The sequence below is a fragment of the Tasmannia lanceolata genome, unplaced genomic scaffold, assembly GCF_043159265.1.
Source record: "Tasmannia lanceolata isolate RefF3 unplaced genomic scaffold, GAP_Taslan_0.1 ptg000007l, whole genome shotgun sequence".
Classification (NCBI taxonomy): Eukaryota; Viridiplantae; Streptophyta; class Magnoliopsida; order Canellales; family Winteraceae; genus Tasmannia; species Tasmannia lanceolata.
Genome location: NW_027518684.1, coordinates 14,788,550 through 14,812,793, shown reverse-complemented (window position 1 = coordinate 14,812,793; position 24,244 = coordinate 14,788,550). Strand labels below are relative to the sequence as shown.

General features: G+C 38.9%; 2 protein-coding genes and 1 pseudogene across 2 annotated transcripts; all 3 read right to left on the bottom strand.

Moving 5' to 3' along the window:
* Positions 1-864: 864 nt before the first annotated feature.
* On the bottom strand, positions 865-10,396 carry LOC143882042 (Ribonuclease III family protein). The gene is made up of 6 exons (XM_077385426.1): positions 9,592-10,396; positions 8,949-9,110; positions 6,928-7,132; positions 6,295-6,495; positions 5,951-6,037; positions 865-1,462 (listed from the first exon to the last, which is right to left on the bottom strand). Exons 1-6 carry the CDS (start codon positions 10,290-10,292, stop codon positions 1,145-1,147), a joined length of 1,674 nt encoding a protein of 557 aa, XP_077241541.1. The 5' UTR covers positions 10,293-10,396; the 3' UTR covers positions 865-1,144.
* Positions 10,397-14,109: 3,713 nt separating this feature from the next.
* On the bottom strand, positions 14,110-15,991 carry LOC143882040 (noroxomaritidine synthase 2 pseudogene; annotated as a pseudogene).
* Positions 15,992-20,918: 4,927 nt separating this feature from the next.
* LOC143882041 (putative glutathione S-transferase) lies at positions 20,919-22,837 on the bottom strand. Its single transcript, XM_077385425.1, has 2 exons — positions 22,494-22,837; positions 20,919-21,388 (listed from the first exon to the last, which is right to left on the bottom strand). Exons 1-2 carry the CDS (start codon positions 22,800-22,802, stop codon positions 21,026-21,028), a joined length of 672 nt encoding a protein of 223 aa, XP_077241540.1. The 5' UTR covers positions 22,803-22,837; the 3' UTR covers positions 20,919-21,025.
* Positions 22,838-24,244: the final 1,407 nt, after the last annotated feature.

Below are 24,244 nucleotides of genomic sequence, written 5' to 3'. Positions count from 1 at the left end.
TTTCCAAAAACTCATTTTCTATTTCTTATAGAGGGGATGCTAAACTGAAGGACATCCTTGTGAAAACCCATACGGCAAGGGTGCCCCTTTGGATCCACATCACCCAACCACATTTAAAGGAATGATAAATGTGGTTCGATGATGTGGATCTACATTTGGGCGCCCTTCAATTTAGCATTCTTATATTCTTAGATACATGTTTCCATATTTTAAGAAACTATATTTCTATTATTTCTTTAGCCTTTTTTATTTCTACTTAACCCTGTTAATATTGTAATAAAATGATGAGAATGGTATCATTTTATTCATATATTTAGGCTTACCGGATTTGCATTACCATGTTCTGATAATTACAAACTCAGCCTGTTGCTTATTATCTAACCAGCTGTCAAAATTGCAATTCCCAAAAAGCTCTCACAAGTCAATTAAAAGGAAAAGACAAGGCGAGTTTGTGTCATTATCAGAACATGGTAGTGCAAATATCAGTAGCCTACATTCATATAGCTATTTTTGACAGATACAACTTTCATTATGCATATTTTTTCATAATTTGTGTTAATATTTATGAATTTATGCTTCTTTGTAGATGATAATACTAATCATCCAATCCTTCTTTTTTTAAGATAGCAATAAAACTTGGATTACTTTTGTTCAATTAATCTAATAAATCAAGGATGTGGTCCGAGTAACAAATGCCCAAGTTTCCTTGGGGTCCCAAATCCAATAAGATCCACATGCCTCATTAGCCCCATCGAGATTTTATAACCCTGTAGAGCCCAAAGCATCATTGTTGACATACCCTCACCATTTAACACACAATGTTACAATCCTGTGATTTTCACAGCAATTTCATATACAGCAAGAGAAACAAAGGGAGAAAGCTCCAAAATATGCTCTCCACAAATCTGCATTCATAATTTCAAAGTACATAAACCACATTTCCCATTAAATGGCTATCTATTCTACATCATCTCCTACTCAAAATTTCTACACCTTTAACTCAATTACATGAATTTAAGCAGAACCCTGATCTCCAATTACAGTAAATAAACCAAATTGATTAGACTTCAGAAACAACCCAGTGAAAGAAAGATGGATACTCTTACCCTCTACATGAAAATGGTTGAATTCTAGTGGTCAGATTTCATACTGCTTTTGGTTGGATCTGCTCAAAGTCAAAAACCTCAAACATTAAGCGCCTTACATCAGGCTTCCCATACACAGTATATGCAAGCCCATGTATGGCCTGTTGAACGGCAGTTGTGGCCGGATTTCTGAGCCTCCGGTTATGTTCGTAAGAGTCCTGGACCTGTTCGCCATATATAATGAAACGATGGAGGTTCTTGTCCCTCAAGTAGCGCCCACAGAATTTGTTGAGAAGCACCCGACGGTGCTTTTCTTGCAACCATCGTCCGGGAGCATCGAGATGCTTCATTAACAACCTTTCAGCCATCACAAGATCCTGCAGGAAAAGAAAATTAACGGCCATCAACATCCCGAGAAACAAAATGCTATTTGATTTATGTATGTTTATGTATATTCATGTATGCGTTGTATACAAATGGCATTTCTAATGATGGACTATACGGCAGCGGGGCACCTAGGCAGGTAACCATGACATACGTCAATAACTTCATACATACGCTGATTAGTTGTGTAGAATTGACCAAAGAAGACCAAGGCAGGTAACCATGACGTACTATACTAGCACATTATGCATAGGATATATACACATGTTTATGGAATTTTTATATGGTAAAAACTCCGAACATGAGTAGAGTAAAAAAAAAAATGCTGCCTATTTTACTGGATGATCTATAAAAACTCCGAACATGCGTATAGTAAAAAAAAAATACATGCGGCCTATGTTACTGGATGATCTAAACCATTCATTTGTTGGGCCATGACGTAGATAGGTCGTGCCCCAAAAATCTTCTCCATAAGATTATCCTAACCTTCCGATTTTTGGAGATTTAAAGTGGACGTCAGTGCTTTCCAACTAAACAACTGGAACATAAACTGTTATTCGAATAAAAATGAGAAAGAGAAACGCTATTGGATTTGGCCCATTGTCCGGATGGCAGAGAGTGCATGCAGATTGCTAGGATCAGAATGCATGCCAACTTGGAAGGAATAGAGCTCTCCCTTACTAGGTCCGCTGTGAAGAACTTTCCCCGTTAATTGATCTTGTATCATGAATCCGTGAGCTTCAAATATGAAGGTACAGTATAAATCACGAGTTAGTTGTGCAATAGAAATAAGGTTTTTGGTGATCGTAGGAACACATAAGTCATTGGGAAGAGGAAGAGAAGTGTTTGGGGGAAGGAGATATTCAAAACATAAGACAGTGGGAAGAGGCAGAGGAGTTTGAAAGAAGGAGAAATACAGAGCCAATATGAGTAATAGGTAGAGCGGAGCCATTACCAACATAAACAGAAGAGTTACCAGTGTACTCGGCTTGATAGCGAAGATTTATGATGGTTGAGGTCATATGGTTGGGGTTGCACCAATAATACGAAACAATTGTTGATCCATGCTACCAAGATTCGTTGTGGCAATGATTTAGAGAGATCGTCATTCTAGAACGTAGCATCAAACCATTTATAGCACTGAGGTGACTCACGATCGCGACGAGTGCATTTTTGGCAAGTGATACCATGCCCAGTAGGAGCGGGAGGTGGGAAAAGGACGTCATGTTGAGGATTGGCAGTAGGAGCTCGTGGGGTAGAGAAGCCACAGATTGTGGCACGAGAGGGGTCCGTGACCACGACGACCACGGTTTCGACAGCAAGAACGACCACGTTCAGCCACAAAGGTCGTCGAGTGGATTGTTTCTTGAGTGAGTTCAGTAATGCGTTCAAGAAAAAGTTCACGACTGAGCAAGAGAGAGTAAAGCATATTAAAGGAAAGTATGGAGATGGCGATCGCGACTCCAGTACAAGAGGGGTTAAGCACAGTGAGGGAATACATGACCAAATCAGAGTTGGGAATGGGGCATTGGGCGATGTCCAAAGTATCAGCAATGGCTTTCATGCAATTGAGATAGTCGGTGATATATATATATATATATATATATATATATATATATATATATATATATATAGAGAGAGAGAGAGAGAGAGAGAGAGAGAGAGAGAGAGAGAGAGAACATTTCCTACACACTTGGGTGATCCAAACAATTCATTTGAATGGTCTTCACATAGATAAGGTGTCCACAAAAAATCAGATCCATAGGATCATCCTAACCATTTAAACTATGGAGGCAAAAAATGGACTAATTTGTGAAGGTTTATACACGTCCATTTTACCTCCACAAATCGTAGGGTTGGGATGATCCTATGGATCTGATTTTTTGTGGACACCCTATCTATGTGAGGACCATTCAAATGAATTGTTTGGATCACCCAAACAATGTGGGCCCCCACTGTATTTTAAGGTAGTGTGTAGGTAACTTACCTACACAAGTGTGTAGGAAATGTTCTCTCATATATATATATATATATATATATATATATATATATATAGAGAGAGAGAGAGAGAGAGAGAGAGAGAGAGAGAGAGAGAGAGAGAGAGCCTTAGTGGAAGTCTTGCCGTTCACTACGAAGAAGACAAATTCGTGTTGTAGATTGAGCTAAGAAGGTGGGATCCAAGGTGCGTCAGACATCGCGAGCCATCGGAAGATTGATGACCTATATTAAGACGAATTCAGTCATGGTGTCATTGAGCAAACTAAGCAGAGTTTGATCGAGTCGTTCCAAAGCTTGAAGCGTTGGGTTTCGGTGTGGGCGTGGATCCATCTGAGGAAGGAAGAAAGCGAGGCGGAGGGGCAGTGGATCCATCAATCAACTTGTAGAGGTCATGACAGTGCAAAATTGGGAGAAGTTGACTTCACCAGAGGAGGAAGCTATTGAGGTCCAGCATGACAGAAACAAGGTGTGGTGGGGATAAAGTGGTGGACGGTGGATGACGATTGACGATCATTGTCAGCATGGTGAATAGCAAAAGGAGGAGAGAGAGAGAGAGAGAGAGAGAGAGAGAGAGAGAGAGAGAGAGAGAGAGAGAGAGAGAGAGAGACCGATGGCACTCAAGGAGAGGGAGTGCCCTACGATACCATGTAAGAAAATAGAAATAGGGCAAGAAGGAGCTCACAGTTGGGAATTTCTGCTTTGCCTCTTTTGTTGTAGATTGCTTCTATTTAAAAGAATTCTAACAGTCAATGAAATTAGTAACCAGCTAAGCTTGGTACTAATTTACATAAACAAGGCAAGAGTTGGAGCAATCCAATCTCTCAAAGAAGAAATAAATAGATCTACTTAGTTTTATGATATTTTATTTGTAGATGCATTGTGTCATATTTCAGGGCATAGGATACCGGTATCGTATTCGTGCCCTAAATTTTGGAAAATGTCGAGTCGTATCTTTGATCTCATGTCTTTGTTAATATTTGTATCTGTATACAGGTATCATAGATGTAAGGTCTGCCATGACTTTCTAGCAAATGTAAAATCCAGAAAGTGAGACAAGACTAAAGGGGAAAGATTGAAATTAATCAACGTAATGATAAGCTAATCACAGGCATGCAATGGTAGTGGTATCATATCTACCATTTCTCGATGCATCCAAAGGTTTCCCCTCAACACTTTTTACCCAAATCAACTCATATGGAGGAATAGATGCCCCCTCCAGACAAACAAGAAGTCCTTGGGCACGAATAGCAAGGAGAATCGGATATTTCCAAAGAAGGAAATTGCCACGGGATAACATAATGTTAACAGATTGGGAAAGCATTTGAGAGGAAAGAGAAGGGGAAGAAAAGGAATGGATTTGTGGTGATGAAAAAGACAAAATTATCAATGAAGAGGGTAAAAAAGAAAGGAACGAAAATTGGTGAAGAATATAAAATCACTAAAAAGAGAGAAAGAGGGCTCAGCCATAGGGGAGAGAAAGTGAATGGGAGGGAGGCATAGGGCCTAAAACACCCTGATTTTGATACAGAAGAGGATTGGGTTTTAGTTTTTTGTGAGATCAGGATTGAACTTTCACGGGGTTCAGAGTGCTTTGCAAGAAAAGGTGCTAGCATGCCCCTAATGCCTTAAGTTGGGTGCTAAAATGCACCAACTTAAGTGAATGGCTTAAGTTAAAATGATGTGGGCCCTATTTAAGGTTTAAGTTAGCAAAAGGAAAAAAGAAGGGTTGAAGAAAGAGAGTGGAGGTTATGCAATTCTATGGGGATGAGAACCCCTAAAAAAGATGAATTTTGATGGGATAGTAAGAGAAAAAAAAAAGGAAATAAGGGAAAAATAAGAAGAATGAAGGATGAGAAAAGAGAAGCTATCGCCTACGTTTGGAATGAGGGAGAGGGAGAAGACAAAAGGAAAGAATAGATCATGAATCTGATTTGAAGAGGAAATGAGATTAAAAAAAATGCATTTTTCAAGGAGTCGGAGAAAGAAGTGTGCTTGAATCTTGATCTTCCTAATCTGATAGGATGTAAAATATTGAACTATTTAAGAAGTCCAAAGAGAATAGAAAGAGGTAGAGGAGAGAAAAACTTATGGACTGCAAAACTCTATTCTTCAACATATTTGAAAAGAGAAATGTTATCAGCACAGCCATATTTTGATATTTGCACAAACCCAGCTGTCTTCTCTTCTTTAATTGTCTCTTGAGAGCTCTTTGGGAAATGTAATAACCTTTTGACAGCTCTTTAAGTACTAAAATACAAGATGGTTTGTGAAAATATAAAAATATGGTTGTGCTGATATCATTTCCCATTTGAAAATCATTACAAATGTATGTGTGTTGGTGGGTGGGGAGGGGAGTCTTGGTCAGAATAACCAAAAGACCCGTCACTAAAACAATCACTTCTAACATTCATCTGTAATTTAACAATGCATCTCAAGGACATGTATCTAAACTAAGGAAATAAAAATAGTGGCAAAATAATTACCTGAATCTTTTGGCCAACATATTCCAACCGTTCCATGCAAAATCGAGGATGCTCAAACTTGTATTTTGATGGGTGTAAGAAACACAGCTGCAACCCACCATGTCGATTAGGGGACACTAACTTAAAGAAGTTTAAAGGTCATCACTATATGGATTGAGGACATGTCTCTAAACAACAGACGGATAAAATCCTTAAAGGCAGGTTTATTGCAAAGATTTATTTAAAAAAAAGGTTTGTTGCAAAGATTATTACAGGTACTTTAATAATGAAATTGTGTCTGGCAGAACATAGAGCTGGAAAATCAAAGAAAAATGGACAAGAGGCAGGTTTATTGCAAAGATTACCTGAAGCCCGAGTCCAAGTTCGATGTTCCTGGCCTCCGTTATGTCTGGGATTCTATCAGTCATTGGCAAAGGATATCCCAGTGCTTGCAAGACTTGAGGTCTGCTCTCATAGTCCCATATATTTCCTCGAAACCGATGCATACCAGGGGGAACACATGCTCTGAAAAGCCTTGGATGTGCAAAAAGTGCATCTGGTGGGGGCTGCATGGAAACAAGTATTAATCTAAAGATTCAAAGTCAACCTACCCAACCATTCAAAAAAAAAAAAAAAAAAGCCAACCTACCTCGAACCAAGGATTGAAATTTCGGTTTCGATTTCAGCCCCAGCCAAGATCGAAATTTCGACCAAAATTCCGTAAAAAAATCAGAAATTTCCAAATTTAAGCAAAATTTTCTAAAATTTCAGAAATTAAGAAATTCCAGGAAAAAATTAAAAAAAAATTGGCTGAAATTTCGGCTGAAATTCAGGAACGACACCAAATCAAGGTACTTACGGTGTCGGTCCCGGTCGAAATCGAAAATTTCAAACCATGCCTAGAACAATGTTCCAAGGAGAAAAATAGAAAGGATTCTTATTCAAGAGGCAACTGAAAATTTTCAACATAAACGAGAAAAATAAGGAACTACTCTTACCCTGTAGGCAATAACATCTTGCCAGCTGAGCTGTTTGCCTTCAAATTCTACTGAAACATAATCGACATCCTCAAGTTGTCTCCTTAATTTTGGCTGGCAGCTCTCATCTTCTGGATCCATTCCAAATGCCTCAAAAAGAACACGGTATACTTCTGGCATGCCAAAACACAAGTAAATTGCTCCAAACAAAGCCCAGAATACAGACCTGGAACCATTGAAAAAAAATTAAAGAAAAAAAGCATCAGATCGTACTGAACAAGATGGAATTACGAACTACTCTTGCATGCCAAATTCATTAAACAGTATTTTTTTTTCTTTTCTTTTTTTGAAATTATAAAAGAATTTATTAGTGATCGTATTCTCATCTTGAATCAATGATAGCTGTTGCTATTCAAATTTTTTTTAGAGAAGATAAGAACATATAAATCCATTAGAAAATGTTTTGATAAGCAGTAGATACCAAACAGCATTGTTACCTAGTCATATCGCACCTCCCAAATTTCATTAACTACACAGATATTTTTTAGTCAGTCCAAAAGGATCTACAGGGAAATTAATTGTACACTTATAACCAAGGCATCCAAAGATAAGATTTCTATTTGTGATGAACTAATACCTGTAGAAGTAAGAAATGGTCTATATTTGCTAAATTTAGTGCTGAAGCAAAATACAGGACCATGGCACGTAGATACATGGAGCTCATTTCAGAAAGATAAGGGTTCCACAATTCTGGCTGATTATGTGACACAAATTTTTATGCATTTTTGCATCTAAATCCAGGTTTTCTAAAATAATAGCATAGAGGCTAACTTCATGATAGGAAAGGTCACTGCATAGCCTGCATGTAATCTCCCCGTGTTAGAAGTCTAAAGTTCCAAACATATTCATCAAGGTGTTCAGAAATGTCTCTCTGTCAATGGCATGTATTGTTTTAAATTTCCACCGAAACAGACACGAAACAACCCAAATATTTCTGTTTCCATCCCCATCAAAATGCATACTGAAACTGAAACGCATAACGACACAAAAATCGTAAGTATGTTATTGATAAACTATATTAGTATGTGATGGTGCCAAAATCTGGATCTGCAATTGTGCGGATGATAGAGGACCTCCGTTGGATATCTACAATCACAGAAAAGAAGGAGTCAGGGGGTTCGGGCTTGGTCCCGGACGACCACTTCGACACCCAAGTCAGATTTTAACCCAACCAGATAAATGAACAGCTAGATGATGAAGTGGATAACAAAGTTACAAGACTCAACTAAGGGTTCTTTCTGGGGTATAAGTGATCAAGGATGAATGTAGGGTCCGGGGAAGGGGAGTGCAGGCGTCCAACACCTTTTCTCCTCCTTTCCAGTAGTTGTACTAGCCTTAATGAGCAATTAAGACCTTTCTTTAATGGTGAACATTCCTTTGGTTCGTGTTCTAGTAGACAAATATCGAGCAGTAGATAAGAAAAAAAAAGACCTCTCCTCTGTTATGCGTTATCACGTATATATAAGCTTGTCTCCTCTCCTCTGCATGCATCCTTTTGTTTTTGTGCGCCACGTGGACCCTCCTAATCATTCGACAGAAAGATTTTGTTCCTATGATTGGGCGGGGCGTTATTTACCATGAAGGGTTAATAGCGTGTCTGGCTAGTTGATTATGCGTGTAGATAATAGATAATGGTCATGATGAATAATGATGATAGATCTTTTAGTGATGCGTATGGACACGTGGCATAATCCTGCGGTTATACCATATTTTACCCCATCAGTATGTGTTAGATAATTAATATGAATTGCACGTGAAATGTTGTGTATGTATCATGTGCAAATATTTATATGAATTACATGTGAAATGTTAAATCCCATATGTACTGATAATTCAGACACCAAAACACAAACAAAGATCAATTATCATCAATTCCATTTCCACCAAATTCTATCAAACATTCAAGTTCACAATTCAAAGCCCAACTCCATCCAAATCACTATGAAAAGCATAAATCAATTCACAAACTAGAACAGACTTACTTCACCGGCGGTTCCCGCTCCTTCCTTTGCAGCCGATCCATCTCATCAAAAGGAAAAACCAAATTCTGCAAGCTAGCAGCTTTAATCCATTTGGGCAAAAACCTCTTCCCAATCAGTGCATACACCCTCTCTCTCATTGGCGCTGGTGATTCTCTTGGGTACCTGTTGAAGTGTAAATGATTAAATAACACAAACTCCAACAGCTTAAGCTTTTGGACTAATTGGTTGCTTCTCATGGTATCTGAGCTATTGCCTCACGGCAGGTCCTAGGTTCAAAACCCAACAACTCCTTCATATTAAAAAAATTAAAAATCCACGTGTACAACCAGCTCAAATGAGGGGCCACATGTGTCACGCTTACAGCCAACCCAATAAAAAGAGGAACCCACGGGATAAAATAACACCAACTCTAACAGCTTAAGCTTTTGGAGTAATTGGTTGTTCCACATGGTAACCGAGCTATTGGCAAGTCCTGAGCTCAAAACCCAATGACCCTTTATATTAAAAATTCACGTGTACTACCAACTCAAAAAAGAGGGGCAACATGTACATCCAACCCAAAAAAAAAGAGGGGCCACACGTGGTAAAATAATACCAACTCTAACAGCTTAAGATTTTGGAGTAACTAGTTGTTTCACAGTACCTCTGCAAGAAGTACTCCGTGAGGGCCAATTCAATCACATACTGTCCCAAAAACCATAACCTAGAATGCCCAGATCGAACATGCCGAGCATTCGTCCTCTCACAAGATGGATGTTGAAATGCTAAATACAACAATGTATCAAACTGCTTAGCAGGATTATCATCCTCAAATCGATCCGACGGTTCAAGCGGATACCCTAATGCTTGCTTAACTTCAAGCAAGTATTCATCCATCCATGTCTTATCTGCATTGTTAAGTCTTGAAGAAGGCAAACAAGAGCTCAAAAGAGGGAAAGATTTTAGGGATAATTGAGGACTATTGAGGAACCTTTCGGCTAATTTTGAGTCGTCTAAAGGGGGTCTGAGTATGAATCTTTTGGGGGGGATTTTTTTCTTTGGAAAGGTAGATTTTTTACGCTCTGCGAGCTCTTTCAGTAGCCTTTGAGGGCTACTTTTGGGGAGTTCTTGGGGATTTAGGGCTACGGCGAATATACGGGGATTCTGCGAAATGGGTTGTCGGGATTTAGGGTTTTGGAGGTGGGTTTGGAGAGGGAAAGGAGAGAAAGAGGAAGAAAAGGAAAGATCAGATGAAGGGGGAAAAGAGGGTTTGAAGAGGTGTCTGAAAGGAGATGAAAGTTCCATTGAGGAGAGTACTGTAGAGTCCTTTTGGAGGGATGAGTGGGTGCGTATTTGAAGAGTCATTTTTCAAATTTGGGTTTTGTAGGGTTTTGTAGGGTTTCAGTCGCCATTGATGGAGAATTGGGGTTTTGCAGAAGATAAAGGTGGAGATGAAGGATAAGGGTGTGTGTGTGAAGAATTTATACGGTATAAATTCTCATTTGGATTTTATATGGTGTGTACCTGTGTGGCCGTGTGGTCCAGTGTTTTTAAAATAGTAATGTACGGCCCACTTTATAGGATGATCCAAAGTGTTCATCTGTTGGACCACAACATAATTAGGTTGTGCTTTAAAAATCATTTCCATTGAGGATAATCCTAACCCTCTGATCTATAGAGGGACTGCTCGTTGTGTAAATCTGTATATATCTAAGGGTTAGGATCATCCTATGGAAATGATTTTAAGTGTCTAGCCTATTTAGGTTGTGTTCCAAGAAATGAACGGTTTGGATCATCCTATGGAGTGGGCCGTGCATTGGTTTCTGAAAAATAATGGGTATACAGAGTAAGATTTAAATGCTGAATGATAGTTATGAGGAGATTTTATACAGTGTGTGGCTACGGCCACGGCCTAGCCCGTAGGATAATCTAAACTGTCTATTTGTTGGGCAACAACATAGATAGGTTGTGCCCCAAAAATCATTTCAAGAGGATGATCCTAAATATCGGAGGGTCAGGATCATTATATGGAAGTGATTATTGGGCCACGATCTGTTTAAATTGTGGCCCAGCAAAAGGACGGTTTGGACCATCTTGTGGAGTGGCCCGTACAGTACTTTTTGAAAAATACTGGACTATACGGACACACACCAGATCGGTTTTCATCTCTCCGGCATATCGGTTTTCATCTCTCCCTTCCCTCCCTCTCTGTTTTTCTTGGGTCTCTCTATCTCTTTTGGGCTAGAAGGTGTTGGGGAAAAGTTGATAGGAGTCTTTGATTAGAAGTCTATCTGTAGAATTTGTATTTACGGAGTTTTAGTGATGGAAATTGTAACTTTTCTGCAGGTTAATTGAATGGAAATATGTTCCTTTAGCAGCTGGAGACTGCAGAAACAGTTCTATAGCAAACATTATCACATATTCTCCAAAGTACTTGATTAGCTAGCATAATCACAGAATAGCTACTGTCCAGATTCCCCAAAGTACTTGTTTTTCAACATAGTTTTCTAAGTCCTCTTCTAAATGCTTCAATGATGAAACTGAACAAAGCAAGTCACACCACTACATGATCAATTCCTTTAGCACTAAACCTCTGTTCAGAGAGTCCTCCATCCATCAATGGCATACATCCAATTCACCAAACAAAAGAATGTTTAGGGTTGAATTATATCATCTGGTTACAGTGTGTGGGGCAGCTTGTCCCCTGTTTTTATTGTTTTTTATATATAAGAAATTATTCCTTGCATTGCCATAGTTGTTTAATGTGATTGTTTTCACAATTTCAATTTGTCTGCTTGAACTGTGCAATCTGTTTATTTATCCACTAAGTTCTGGCCTACCACATAAATGATTTAGATTAATCAATAAGGTAGCACCAAAACTAATTTGTGATTTTAATGTGTAACTTGTATTTGTGTAATTTTCTTATAAATAGGGTAGCGGCAAAACAATTCTTCTTGATTGAGATTGTATGAAATATTTATTGAATATTTGATTCCATTCCGACATTGGTGACAGTGCCAAATGCTAGAATTGGAATCACGAATGATTCCTTAGAAGAATTCCAGTGCTTACACAAACACAAGAATGGAATCGTTATTCCGTTTACGGAGGGAATTGGAATTGGATTGTAATGTGATATCGATACTGATTCTCGATTCCGGCAATCCAAACGCACCCTAAGAGTCTAAGACCATTACTACTCTCCTCTTTTGGATATCGTTCCAAGACTAGTTGAGCCTCATATACAAGATTGTAACCTTTATTCATTTTAAATTCTGGTAGGGGTCCTGCCAAACCCCAGCCTGCCCATCAAAAAAAAAATCTCTCTTATTAAAAGAAGAATGCTCATGATAGGTTTTATTAACCTCTGTTACAAAATATCTTGTGTGACTTAAAGCTGAAAATTATCAGTATGTACTTTTTTGGTTTTTTGGAAATGCTATCAGCACAACAATGTTTTTATAATACGCTCAAACTCACCTTGTCTTGTAAGCTTAACCGGCTTTTTTTTTTTTTTTTTTTTAAAAAAGATGACAATTTTATTAATACTATGGAAATTACATTAGGGACCAGAGGTCCCAACTTGTAATACATAGAATCAATTAAGCATGGCCAGGAGCATACTCCTAGACCAATTAAACCAAAGGAGAAAATCTACTAATTCATCAACTATAGTGAGGACCACCAATCCATGCCCTGACATCTTGCTGAGTAACTAGTTTACCTCCCTTCTATCTAGAATAACAATCTGGAGAGTCTTCACCACTCCTCCAAAATTCCATAGCACTACCCCAAGGCCTTCGAAAGATCGAATCCAACAAAAAGTGCCATATTTGGGGGCCTCTCATGCAAGGCTTTTCTCAAAACAGACTTAACCGGTTGTTACAATTCACAAAACGTTATTAGTGGCCTTTGACAACTGGTTAAAGCATATGTGGTAGGTTGAGTTCTTGCCGATTATTAAAACGGGGTTTTGCATACATCATTTACCTTGTTTTTTGTTTGAACTTTTACTCGCTACAAACTCTAATCTATCAATTGGTAATTAAAAAAGGGAAGAAGATCAACAATGGTAATTCGAGAAAACCTGGCCTCCAATATGCAAACCGCACAACAGTTATTGTTCTTGATTAGTTTCTCTGATCATTCGGTATCTACATTTTATTCACATTCAAAGGATAACCCCCAAAAAAAACATGAGAAAAGGAGAGATAACTGCCGAAGGAAAGATAGGAAAATAGGAAAATAGGAAATAACATGCAGGGCCCCATGAATGGCAAGCATGACATTCTCTTGTCCATGATTTCAACCTTTTCCACAAGGTTGACTAGTGACAAGCTCAAAAAAATAAAAAAAATCTCTCGTAGAGTTTGGAAGGGTTCTCATGTGCCATCCTCAGTTGGTAGATTCCCCCATTGCATTAGAACCTTAGTAACCACTAGATTATGTCGCATGATGAACCTTAGATCTAGAATAGCGTATTGCTGAATTTTAACTTCTTCATTGGAAGAAAATTAGGGCAAATGAGCTAGCCCTAGTAAATAACCATTGGAGATGATCATTATGCAGTTTGGGATTATCAACTAAAACCCATTCAAGAAGCTCAAAAATACCAAAGTATCAACCGGATTTGCAAGCATGACTAGAGAAGAATACTCATCATGGCCACACAATTAGAAAACCCACAGGACCCCTTCGCACATATACCATATCCACTGGTGAGCATATCTACCAAAGACCTACATTGGTATCACCTAGAGATAAAGAAGAGAAATTAAATGCAACGAAAAACTCGCTGAAACTTGGAATGTTGAGTTCAGACTAGATAACCCAGAAAATGTGTTTTTTTTTTTTTTTCCTTTTTTTTCTTGTTCTTGTTCTTCGTCTTTTGTTTTCCATTTTCACGATTATGCATATCTCTTGTATTCTGGCAGTTATTCATTTTCCAAGCGGACTGATGTGCGCAAGGGTCTAGAGTCAAAATTAATTTTTTCGAAACAAAAAAAAAAAGTTTCAGTGGTAAAAATTTAGAATTTCTAAGGTAAAATAAGTCTCTGCGATAAAAATTAGTTTTTGCAGCAAACAAAAGAGAATGGAATGTACAAGGGCTTACTCCCACTTTTGTTTGTATTTTCATTCTCAAGAAAAGACCAACAAAACAGGATGGAATACGCAATCAGCTTTAGTAATGAACTGTTTCTTTTATTTAATGTATAATGAGCGTAAAACAAAGGTGGGATGTAAATATCATCTCCCATTTTATTAACATTTATATCACAAAGATAAATACCACACAACACTTTAGCCACTTAATATCTGATTGGCGATAGAAGAGAGAGTAGAAATATAAACATAATCATCACTTCTGTTCATCATCAACCATATCTCTTGCTCAACCTAACCTTCAAACCATTCTTCATGTGAAGGATTATAGCAATTTTAGGACACACAATTTCACCTTGTATGACTTGAACATGAAAGTTATAAAGCAAAGCAGCAACAACAGATTTCATTTGAGTGAAAGCCACTTCCTTACCCAAACAAGTCCTTGGCCCTGAATTGAATGCAAAAAACTTGTAGGATGGCTCAAATCTCATCTTCCCTTTAGCAGAAATCCATCTCTCTGGCTTGAATTCTAAGCAATCTTTGCCCCATATGCCTTCCATCCTTCCCATTGCATACAAGGAGATTAAAATCTTCATACTCGGCCGAACTGTTTCTCCACTAGGAAGAACTTCTGGCTGCAAAACACCTTTGTGTTCGAAGGGAACGGGCGGATAGAGCCGTAGAGATTCACACAAGGCTGCATGTAGATAAACCAATTTACCAAGCTCTTCACTATCAAACACCCTTGGTTTCTCTATACACCCATCTTTGTCTTTTGCCAAATTTGCCTTCAATTCTTCTAATATCTTGTTTTCTACTATTGGGTTCTTAGAAATCAACCAAAAGAACCAAGTGAGAGCTGCACTTGAGGTGTCTCTCCCTGCAACCATGAAATTTAGTGTGGTGTCTCTAAGAAATGTATCTGATTTTGAACTAAAACTTTCATTTTCCAAATGAAAATCCATGTAAGATGTTAACAGATCAGTTGCCTCCTCTTCCTCTTCTTTGTTCCTTGTGGGATTCCTTAATTCTTGTCTTCTCATAGAAATATTCTGAGTTATGAAATGATCAATTGTCTCCCAAGCATTAGCCATCTTCTTCTCTTGCCCCATCCTTAGCCACCTAAGCAATTTCCACCAAATTTCCGGCACGACATGCCTGAAAAGTAACACCTCCATTGCATCATCCATGGCCTTTGCAAAGGGAATTGTGGGAAATCGGACGGAGAGGCAACCAGGATCGACTCCGAAAACCAGGTGGCATGTGCTGTCAAACAAGAACCTTTGTAACACATCTTGCAAGTCCACAACTTCTCCTTGTTGGGCTACATGCTCAAGAACTGGAATAAGCCCTTTCTCAGCCTTTTCTCGGCTACTCTTCGCTACGAATCGCCGAAATCTTTGATGATTAATATGGGTGTGAGCCATTTTTCTCTGAATTTTCCATGAATTCGAATCGGAATTGAAGATCCCATCTCCAAGAAAATCGAAAATTTCCAAGAAATCTGGACCCTTGGGGAAATTAGAGAAGTGGGTGTTCAATATGTGGTTTACATTAGCCGGGTCACATGTCATTACAAGCTGCATGTGAGCAAACCATGGGCCTTGGAACACAAAGGTGCACCCACTTTTTTTAAAAAGTTCAGTGACCCAATCATGCAAGCGATGAACATTGAGAAGAAGGGAAGGGAGCATTCCAACAACAGGCCAGTACATAAGAACAAGATCTTTGCGATTCAAAGCACTTATGAAGAAGAAACAAGAGATGGATAAAAGGACTTCAGGGTAGATTTTGAAAAAGCTCCATAAGCCCATAAACCATGATTCAGAACCCATTGTTTTATTTGATATTTGAAAGAAACAATGGAGCTCAGTTTTTAAGATCATGTGATGCCTTATATCTTTTTCTTGTTTGAGAGAGCATTAATTGATGGATATAATGTTTTAATTTAGTTGGGTTTTGAAAGAAAAGAGAGGAGAGTCATTGCAAGATAAGGTGGTTGTCCATATCTTTTTTTTTGTCTTGGTTGACAGAGTATTAATTGATGGATGTAATGGATAACTGCAGTTTCTATCCAAAAGGTTAAATGTGTAACTTTTCCGAACAATTCATTTGTCATGAACTATATTACAAGGTCTAGGATCATTTTTCTAGGATATTTTTCTGCCACAAACTATCTAGGACGTGGACCAATCAAAGAACATAAATATAATCATCCCTTATATGTGCCACATGCACAATTGGCAGCACACATGGGTCTCGATGACCTAAAGCATGCCACACGTGGTATGAGGGGCTGGGATGTCAATCGGTGGTTTATAGCTCTCTCTCTCTCTCCTCTTCAATATAGAGATATGCAAACAATCAATGGCTTGGAGAAATCATCAATTAATGCCTTTTTCAGAAGGGCGATGATATTTTCAACCCCCGGCATTACGTATGCGCTCCACTTATAAGGTGATTTGGAGTCAAAAAAGTGTTATAAGGGAAAAGAGAAAAAAACCGTAAAACCCAAGGATGGAAGTCAAAGAGCTCGCATCCCAAATTCGTCCCGAGTAAGCTGATCAGCATCGAATGTAGCTGACCTCCAAACATGCTGAAAGTGCACCCTATGACCCCCAATGCGCTCCAAAATTTCATCGATTACAAAGGCAAATCATCAAGGATAGACGGACTTGTTGCTCAACCATCGAATGGCATTTGAGCTAGTTTCCTTTCACTGTTATATCTCTGAAAACATGGAAATCAACCAACCAAATTTCACACAGAATCGCTTGCACCTCTGTGGCGTTTGAATCACTTCGACCAATGGGACACGAGAAAGCCCACTTGGTGATTCCGTATTTTGTCCCTAAGGGCATCTTCCACTCCCGCTGAACCCAGGTCTACACGGCAGGTGCCATCAAACTACAGCTTAACTGGCCCAGGTAGAGGAGCACAAGGTAAAGATGAGGGCTGAAGCTCTTGGTTACTACAAACCTCATGCCAAAAGTACAAGAAAGCACAAGAGAAGACTCCTTTGAAGCAAATGAAAACAACAACCCTAAACCTATGATTTAGCTGACACTTTGAATTTATTACTGACACACGTGTCATGTCGTGTCCGACACGACATGCGTGTCCACCCATGTTGACACTCCTTTGGACACTTTTAGATGTCTTGCTACGAGTGTTAGGCTTAATCTGGGTGTGTGGACATGTTTTTGTGCCATGTCATGTGTGACATTGTATTTTATTATTGCATATTGTGTTTATCTCTTTTATTATTAACTATTCATTTCGTATAAATTTTTTTAGATTTTCTTTAACTAATATTTGTTATTGCATTATATATACTCTCTATTTTAGCCGTATTCCCGTTTCTAAATTTTGGGGGTTTGCCGTGTCCGTGTCGACACGCGACACTCGTTTTTGTGTCCACAAATCATAGCCCTAAACTTTAAGAAAAATCCTTTGAGCCATTTTAGACTTGTTGAAAATATGGTTGTTTCTTTATTTCGAAATCACCCATATATTTGCCAGGAGTACCTAGAGGGTGCGACCTCTCAAAGCATGGGTTGAAAAACCAACGATCAAAAAACACCTCAATATGCGCTCTTGGGAAAGACAAAGAGATCCAAAAGAGCGATAGGGTCTGGCTCCTAATATCTCTAGCAAACCTGTAATGAATAAAGATGTTGAAAATCTCTCCCAGCATGTTGCCGCCCTTGGAATATGCTAACCATATTCTCCTTTTAAGGAAGGATGCATTGCAACTACTAGTGACGACTTCACCTTCATAGGAAGAGCCATCTTCTATCTTCACATAGCCAATCTCTCAAGTTTCAGTGAGGAGAAAAAATCTCCATTCACATGGCCAAGCAACCAAGAGTTTAGGAACTATATCCTTTCCTGAATGTATTTTCGGTCCACCTCACGACCTGAATATGATTCTTCTCTGTAGCCATGCTTCCCCATACTGAGACTAGAAACACTTACCCAAGACTGAAATTACCTGAAAACTACACCTGTTAGCAATTCTTTCTACTTTCCCCCTTCCCACTCCTAGCTTGGTCCCCCATTCCACCTCCTAATCAATGGAAAAATTGCCAATGGGGGACACTGAGATACGAGAATTGCCAACGGGGGACACACTTTTGAAAAATTGTTAGAGAGGGACGAAATGGGGGTTATCAACCCTCTTTAACAATTTTTCAAAATTGTGTCCCCCGTTGGCAATTCCATCCTTTTTGTGTCCCCCATCAGCAATTTACCCCAGACCCTCCTGAACCCCAACCATCCCAAGTTAACCGACGTGCTGATCTCTGCCTCATCGCCTCATCCTCCTGCTCATGGACCCTCGCCATATGGAATAAGCGTTCCAGGGAAGGATCCTTTTATTTATTGTTGGGACATGTAAAAATCAGTAGCTATCAATTGATTGAGATAATGATAATTCTGTTTCATGTGACTTAATTGGAATAAAAGGTCCATTAAAAATAAAATGGAATAAATGGTGCTTGTGAGATTTATCTAGGATACTGGGTTTCATGCTTGTGTGACATCTTGTCCCACCTTTGTATTTGGGTTCTTTTCATCAATAAATGTAACCTCTTTCAAAATAAAAAATAAAATAAAATGCTTGTTTAAACTATTGTGCACAATCTCTCTCTCTCTCTCTCTCTCTCTCTCTCTCATGCATGATTGCATTCACTTGTTGCTTCAGTTCAGTGACTTATGTTTCATTCGGACTGAGTCACACAATGGCATTTTATTAGCGTACTGAAACTAAACATTAAGAGCTTAGGTAGGGCCTAGATCTTCAGCCATTAGAATTTTATCAGAATCTGATGTAATGTCTGTTTTCTTATGACACTGGTTTCAGCTTCCGCGGATTCAAGTTACTGATCCAATAGCTAGATATTATGGGTTCAAGCGGGGAAATGTTGTGAAGATCACTCGACCGAGCGAGACTGCTGGCAGATACATCACGTACCGCTTTGTTGTCTGAGTTATGTTATGGGCTCCAGCTGGGCTCCTTTCTTCTCCTACTTTCTAAACTATCCATTTTACACGCTACAATATGCATTGTTAGGATCACCCAATGGAGGAGAGATTTGGAGCATGACCTACGGCTATGGTGAAGACCAGTAAATGATAGGTTTAGATGGTTGAACAATTCCATGTATACTTCTGCGTTGGAGAACCTTGGAGAACTGACAGTGTGGAAACCAGGGTAGCAGAGTTGGATATTATTTTAGTATTAACAGATCCGGAATGGTCTCACCCTTTCTATTTGCGTCCTTAATTGTCTAATAGTTTATGGATAGATGCCCATAATTTTCAAGAAAAAATATGAGCGGAGAAATGTAAAAAGTAGAGGCCACCATGGTTTTAAATTTAGACCGAAATCCAAAATTTTGGACTGAAATTTCGGATTTTGGTCAACACCGAAACCGAAATCCATAATGCCCAAAACGCTACCAAACAATATGGTACTACTAATTTAATAAAATATGGCCATCTCTTTGGCCTACTTGAAGCCGAATAGTCCAATACAAGCCCTCAATGGCTGACCAACCTTGAGCGGTTGGACCTGTAGTTCAATAGTTGAGGCATTGTATCTCAACCATGAGGTCACAGGTATGATCCCAGTTACCAACCAAAAAAAAAAAAAATTAGTGAAAAGAAAATATGTATTTAGAATTGGTTTTTAGTGGCTTTTTATGCTCCCCTCACTCATGTTGGGTGGTGGCCGCATGGCCTCACCTGATTGGAAAGGGAGTAACCGTTGCACGCACCATATGCAGAAGGCTGGCATGGAAACGTTTATATTAATACAATAATGATAAAGGAAAAACAATCTCCCTGGAAATACCCCGAAACGCAGCTAAGCGAAGTCCCCTTCCATTCATTCTTCAACAAATCGCATCTACGATCCTTCAACTCACACCCTCTCAAGTCCATCCATCTTCTACGCATCTCTCTCTTAGTTGGACCCACAAATATTCCATAGAATATTTATTTATGGTGGCCAAACTGTTGGAGTTCCATGTGTAAGCAAAGATCCCATATAGGAGAACCTAATGTGGAGGTCTTGTAAGGATCTGGGCACCCCTCCCCTTAATGGCTAGCTTTTAAGGGTAAATTCTACCAGGGTCCCACAAAGTGGTATCAGAGCCGGGGCGTGGTAACTCTGATTTACCTTTGAGGACAGAGAAAATCATTTGGGATGAAGATCTCTTAGCTCCTATGTTGCTTCCATATGGAGGGGGGAATTGTTGAGAAAGCAAAGATCTTACACCGGAGAACCTGATGTGGAGGGCTTGTAAGGAGTTGGACACCCTCCCCTTAATGGCTAGCTTTTAAGGGCGAGTTTTACCCGGGTCCCAACACAAACATGACATGAGCCAATAAAGACCTTCCAATTGGACAGAAAATATATGTAAGATTTTTTTGGTGGACTTGCATAGCACATGTTTTGGCTTTTGTAAAAACCAGATTACAGTAAAGAGTAATCCAGATCAGCTCATAAACGGTTAGTGATCAGTAAAGTTTTGACTCGGGAACACCTTATCCACATATGTTCACATTGGAAGGGTATGGTAATTGGTTAATGATATGTGTGGACCCGAAGTAAGCACAATAAGATAAGTGGGCTTATTTGAGAAACAGATGTCTAAAATGGATGGACCCTAGCGTTTCCTTCTTTTATTATAAATGTAGGATTGGTCCCTTCTCTTACACATAAGATTGTTATTTCTCCCCATTGAAATACCATTGCCAAGCGATCAAAAGCCATGGGCGGAGGTATTTATGCTCGATCTCTACTTGGGTTTATTTTCGTCAATTACATGCTTATGATTCGATCACACAACACAATATCAGTTTTACAATATAAAGAGAAGAAATTTCAACACTCATTTATTTGATTAGGACATACTTCTAGTGACCATAAAACAGAAACAAGCATATACTGCAATGATAATGTAGGGACAACAAGGAACTGCTCATTTGTTCTCTGCTGCGGCAAGCTGGCTTTTGCGGCGTGCACTTAATCTAGCAACCAGTTGTTCTCGAGGTGGTAACTTCTCTTTAATGGCATCCACCTTATTAAAATTCTCACTCCATGCATAGAGAGATGGAAACCTCTCTGCACTGAGTAAGTTCACACCCGAACATTCGCCAAAGACAGGGAGCCAATGAGAAATCCAACTAGCAACCAAATCCAAATATCCAATGCTCTCTCCTCCAAAGAATTTCTTCCCTTTGATCTCTTCATCCAGAATTTTCAGTGTCTCCAATGCCGATTCCACAGCCTTTTCTTGTTCTTCTCCTTGTGAAATGAAAATGGACCGTACACTAGACAAACACTACATCAAGAGAGATAATTCAAAGAAAATGATTAAATATTTTAACTTGGGATCAATGGCTTTATCAATAGTTAGAAAATCTTGACTCCAGAATAATTGTTCTGCAAGGCAAATATTAAAAGATTCAAGTAAAGTTCCAGAAAAAAAAGGCCAAAATTCAGAAAAAACAAAGTGTTAAAGTGTTTTTCAGTCCTGTTTGGATTTCAGGATTATTTGGAAAATTTTGGAAAAGAAAATTTGTATCATAATTGCTTGCTTTTCCAATAAATAGCTATATATTTTTTTGGAAATTTTGTTATAACCCACTTGGATTTGGGTTCCAATTTGTCTGTTGGCACACAAAAAAATACACAAAAAGTTTCAGTCGAGGCCAATTTTTGGCAACCATGAATTGTTTTTCCAATGGTATGTTAGTTTATCTAGGAGAGGGCAAAGGAGGGTAGGAGATGAAGAGACTTGATTTCTCATTATTAATGAGGAGAGGGTAAGAAGTGGCTAAAAAGCAAAGAGCTGGGGTTGAGCCTCTAGCTCAATGGTAAGGCTTTACTCTTTGACCTTGAGGTCGGTGGTTCAATCCCAACTTACCAACAAAAAAAAGAGCAGAGAGCTGTCAAAAGGTTATACAGTTCCCAAAAAGCTCTCACAACCCAATTAAAAAAGGAAAGACAAGCTTGGTCTGTGCAATTATTAAAACAGGATTGTGCTGATATCATTTCCCAAAATAAATTGTAGGGATATGCTAGCGTCCATTGCAGAAGGCATTTCGCGGATTGTCTGTTGCATGTGACAGCAGCCACAGAGGGTCACTTTTCAGCAGATTTTGTCTTCATACACAAGGTGGCTGCGTCAGATGCAACAGACCATCCGCGAAATGCCTTCTGCGATGGACGCTAGCAAATCCCTTTTGAGGGATTATAGTATTTCTTTTCCTTGTTTTTTCAGCCTTTTCTCACCCTCACTCATACCCTATCCATTCTCTCCCTCTCCCATCCTCCCTAGCTCTCTAACCACTTGATAAACTAATAAAATACCATGGAAAAATCTTTTAATAGAGCCAAACATGGACTAAAAAACCCAGAAACCAGAAAAGGTAGAAAACAATTACCTTCTCATCTATAAATTTCGCCCAGAAGCGCGCCTTAGCCTTCTCATAAGGATCTTCAGGCAGTAAAGGATTTACTTTCCATGTTTCCTCAATGTATTCAAGTATGACCAGTGACTCAGCAATCGGTTTTCCATTGTGCAAAAGCACCGGGATCTTTTTGTGCACAGGATTGTACTTCAAAAGCAATGGACTCTTGTTGGTGAGATCTTCTTCAATGTATTCGTATTCAATCCCCTTAAACTTCAAAGCCCACTCAACTCTAATGGAGAAAAAGCTTATAGAAGTTCCAAATAACTTCAATTCCCCCATTGTAATGAAATTTTTAAGATGCTATAAGCCCCATGCCTTGCTACTACAATTTATAGTGAGGCTTTTGTGTAGTAAAGAGTGTTTTACAAAGGGGATGTGATATATCGCTCCCTTTTCTTCCATGGTCCACCCCCAACTAGTAGGGGTGTAAACGGATCGAATTCGAATCGGATATGGCTATATCCGAATTCGATTACAGTATATACTATCCGAATTCGGATTCGGATTCGAATTTGACGGATATTTAATATCTATTACCGAATTCGTATCCGTCGGATATTTTTCGAATTCGGATATTAACCGTATCCGTTTATCCGATAAATTCGAACATTTTATTGCAGCACTTTATCTTTCTTCTCATTCTTACTCCTCGAATAAATTTTCCAAACCCTAAAACCATACCTCTACCTTCTCTTCACAAAATTAACTCTCAAACCCTAAAATATATGAGATTCTCTTCTTCCTTTTAAAACAAAGGCAGAGTGAGAGAGGCGGTGGGGATGGATGATGGTAGTGGGAGTGGTCTTTGGGTTTTTTCTTTTTTTATGTATATGATGAAATGGGTTTGGGCTATTTTGAACCGTGGAAGTGGGAGTGCTGATTGTGGAAGATGAAGAGAAATGGGGATGGAGATGATGATTGGGTTAGAGATGGAGGTGACTGGCGGTGATGGAGGTGGCTGTGAGAAGGTGTAGAGGGGCGGCGGTGGATTTTGGTGGGATTGGAGGCACCAAGGAATGCCGAAGATGGTGTCTCAACCTCCTCCTTTCTCTTGCTTCTCCTTGCAAACCTTAGAAGTCCCCTCTTTTAATTGCATTTTGGGTTTTTATATAACCCTAAGTTGGAAAATTGATCTGAGCCGTCCATTTACCATCAATGACTATGGCCTTTTTGCTCTATAATTCTCTAGAAACTATGCCATCTTCTTTCAATCACCATCATCCATTTGTCTTTTTCATCCTACAGCCCACATTTGTTGCTTCATAAAGAAGCCATGTCAAACTCCAAGAATGCCTTTAAAATGAGAGATTACTTCCTTTCCTACCCAAAACACTTTTTGTTTTTGTTTTTTTCTAAAAAGTTTCTTTTAGAAACAAAAGATAGTGTGTCATTACTAAAAATAAATATTAATGATATTATTAATAATAAATAAAAAGAATTTACTTCTCGGATTCGGATGTTAAACGGATCGGATATACCATTTACCAGATTCGCATCCGCTAAGAGCCGGATATCTCATAAACGGATTCGGATAATATCCGCTTGAAACGGATCCGGATAATATTCGCTTTAAACGAATTCGGATGCGGACGTGTAGACACCCCATTTTGCTCTACCTTAATCGATAAAGAAATTAGGGTTTGTTTTCCGTCGGTTTTCCAATGTCTTTCTTTCCCGCATCCGTTTGTTACATTTCTAAATATTTTTGGTCATTTCCGTCG

What these genes read in the sequence shown, in the direction of transcription:
- LOC143882042 (XM_077385426.1), bottom strand. Translation starts at nt 10,292, where the DNA reads ATGACTCTTCAAATACGCACCCACTCATCCCTCCAAAAGGACTCTACA. An exon ending in AAGATGTTATTGCCTACAGG is followed by an intron (nt 6,496 to 6,927) that starts GTAAGAGTAGTT and finishes GTTTCCATGCAG; the next exon opens with CCCCCACCAGATGCACTTTT. An exon ending in ATGTTGGCCAAAAGATTCAG is followed by an intron (nt 1,463 to 5,950) that starts GTAATTATTTTG and finishes CTTTTCCTGCAG; the next exon opens with GATCTTGTGATGGCTGAAAG.
- LOC143882041 (XM_077385425.1), bottom strand. Translation starts at nt 22,802, where the DNA reads ATGGGGGAATTGAAGTTATTTGGAACTTCTATAAGCTTTTTCTCCATT. An exon ending in CGAAATTTATAGATGAGAAG is followed by an intron (nt 21,389 to 22,493) that starts GTAATTGTTTTC and finishes CTCTTGATGTAG; the next exon opens with TGTTTGTCTAGTGTACGGTC.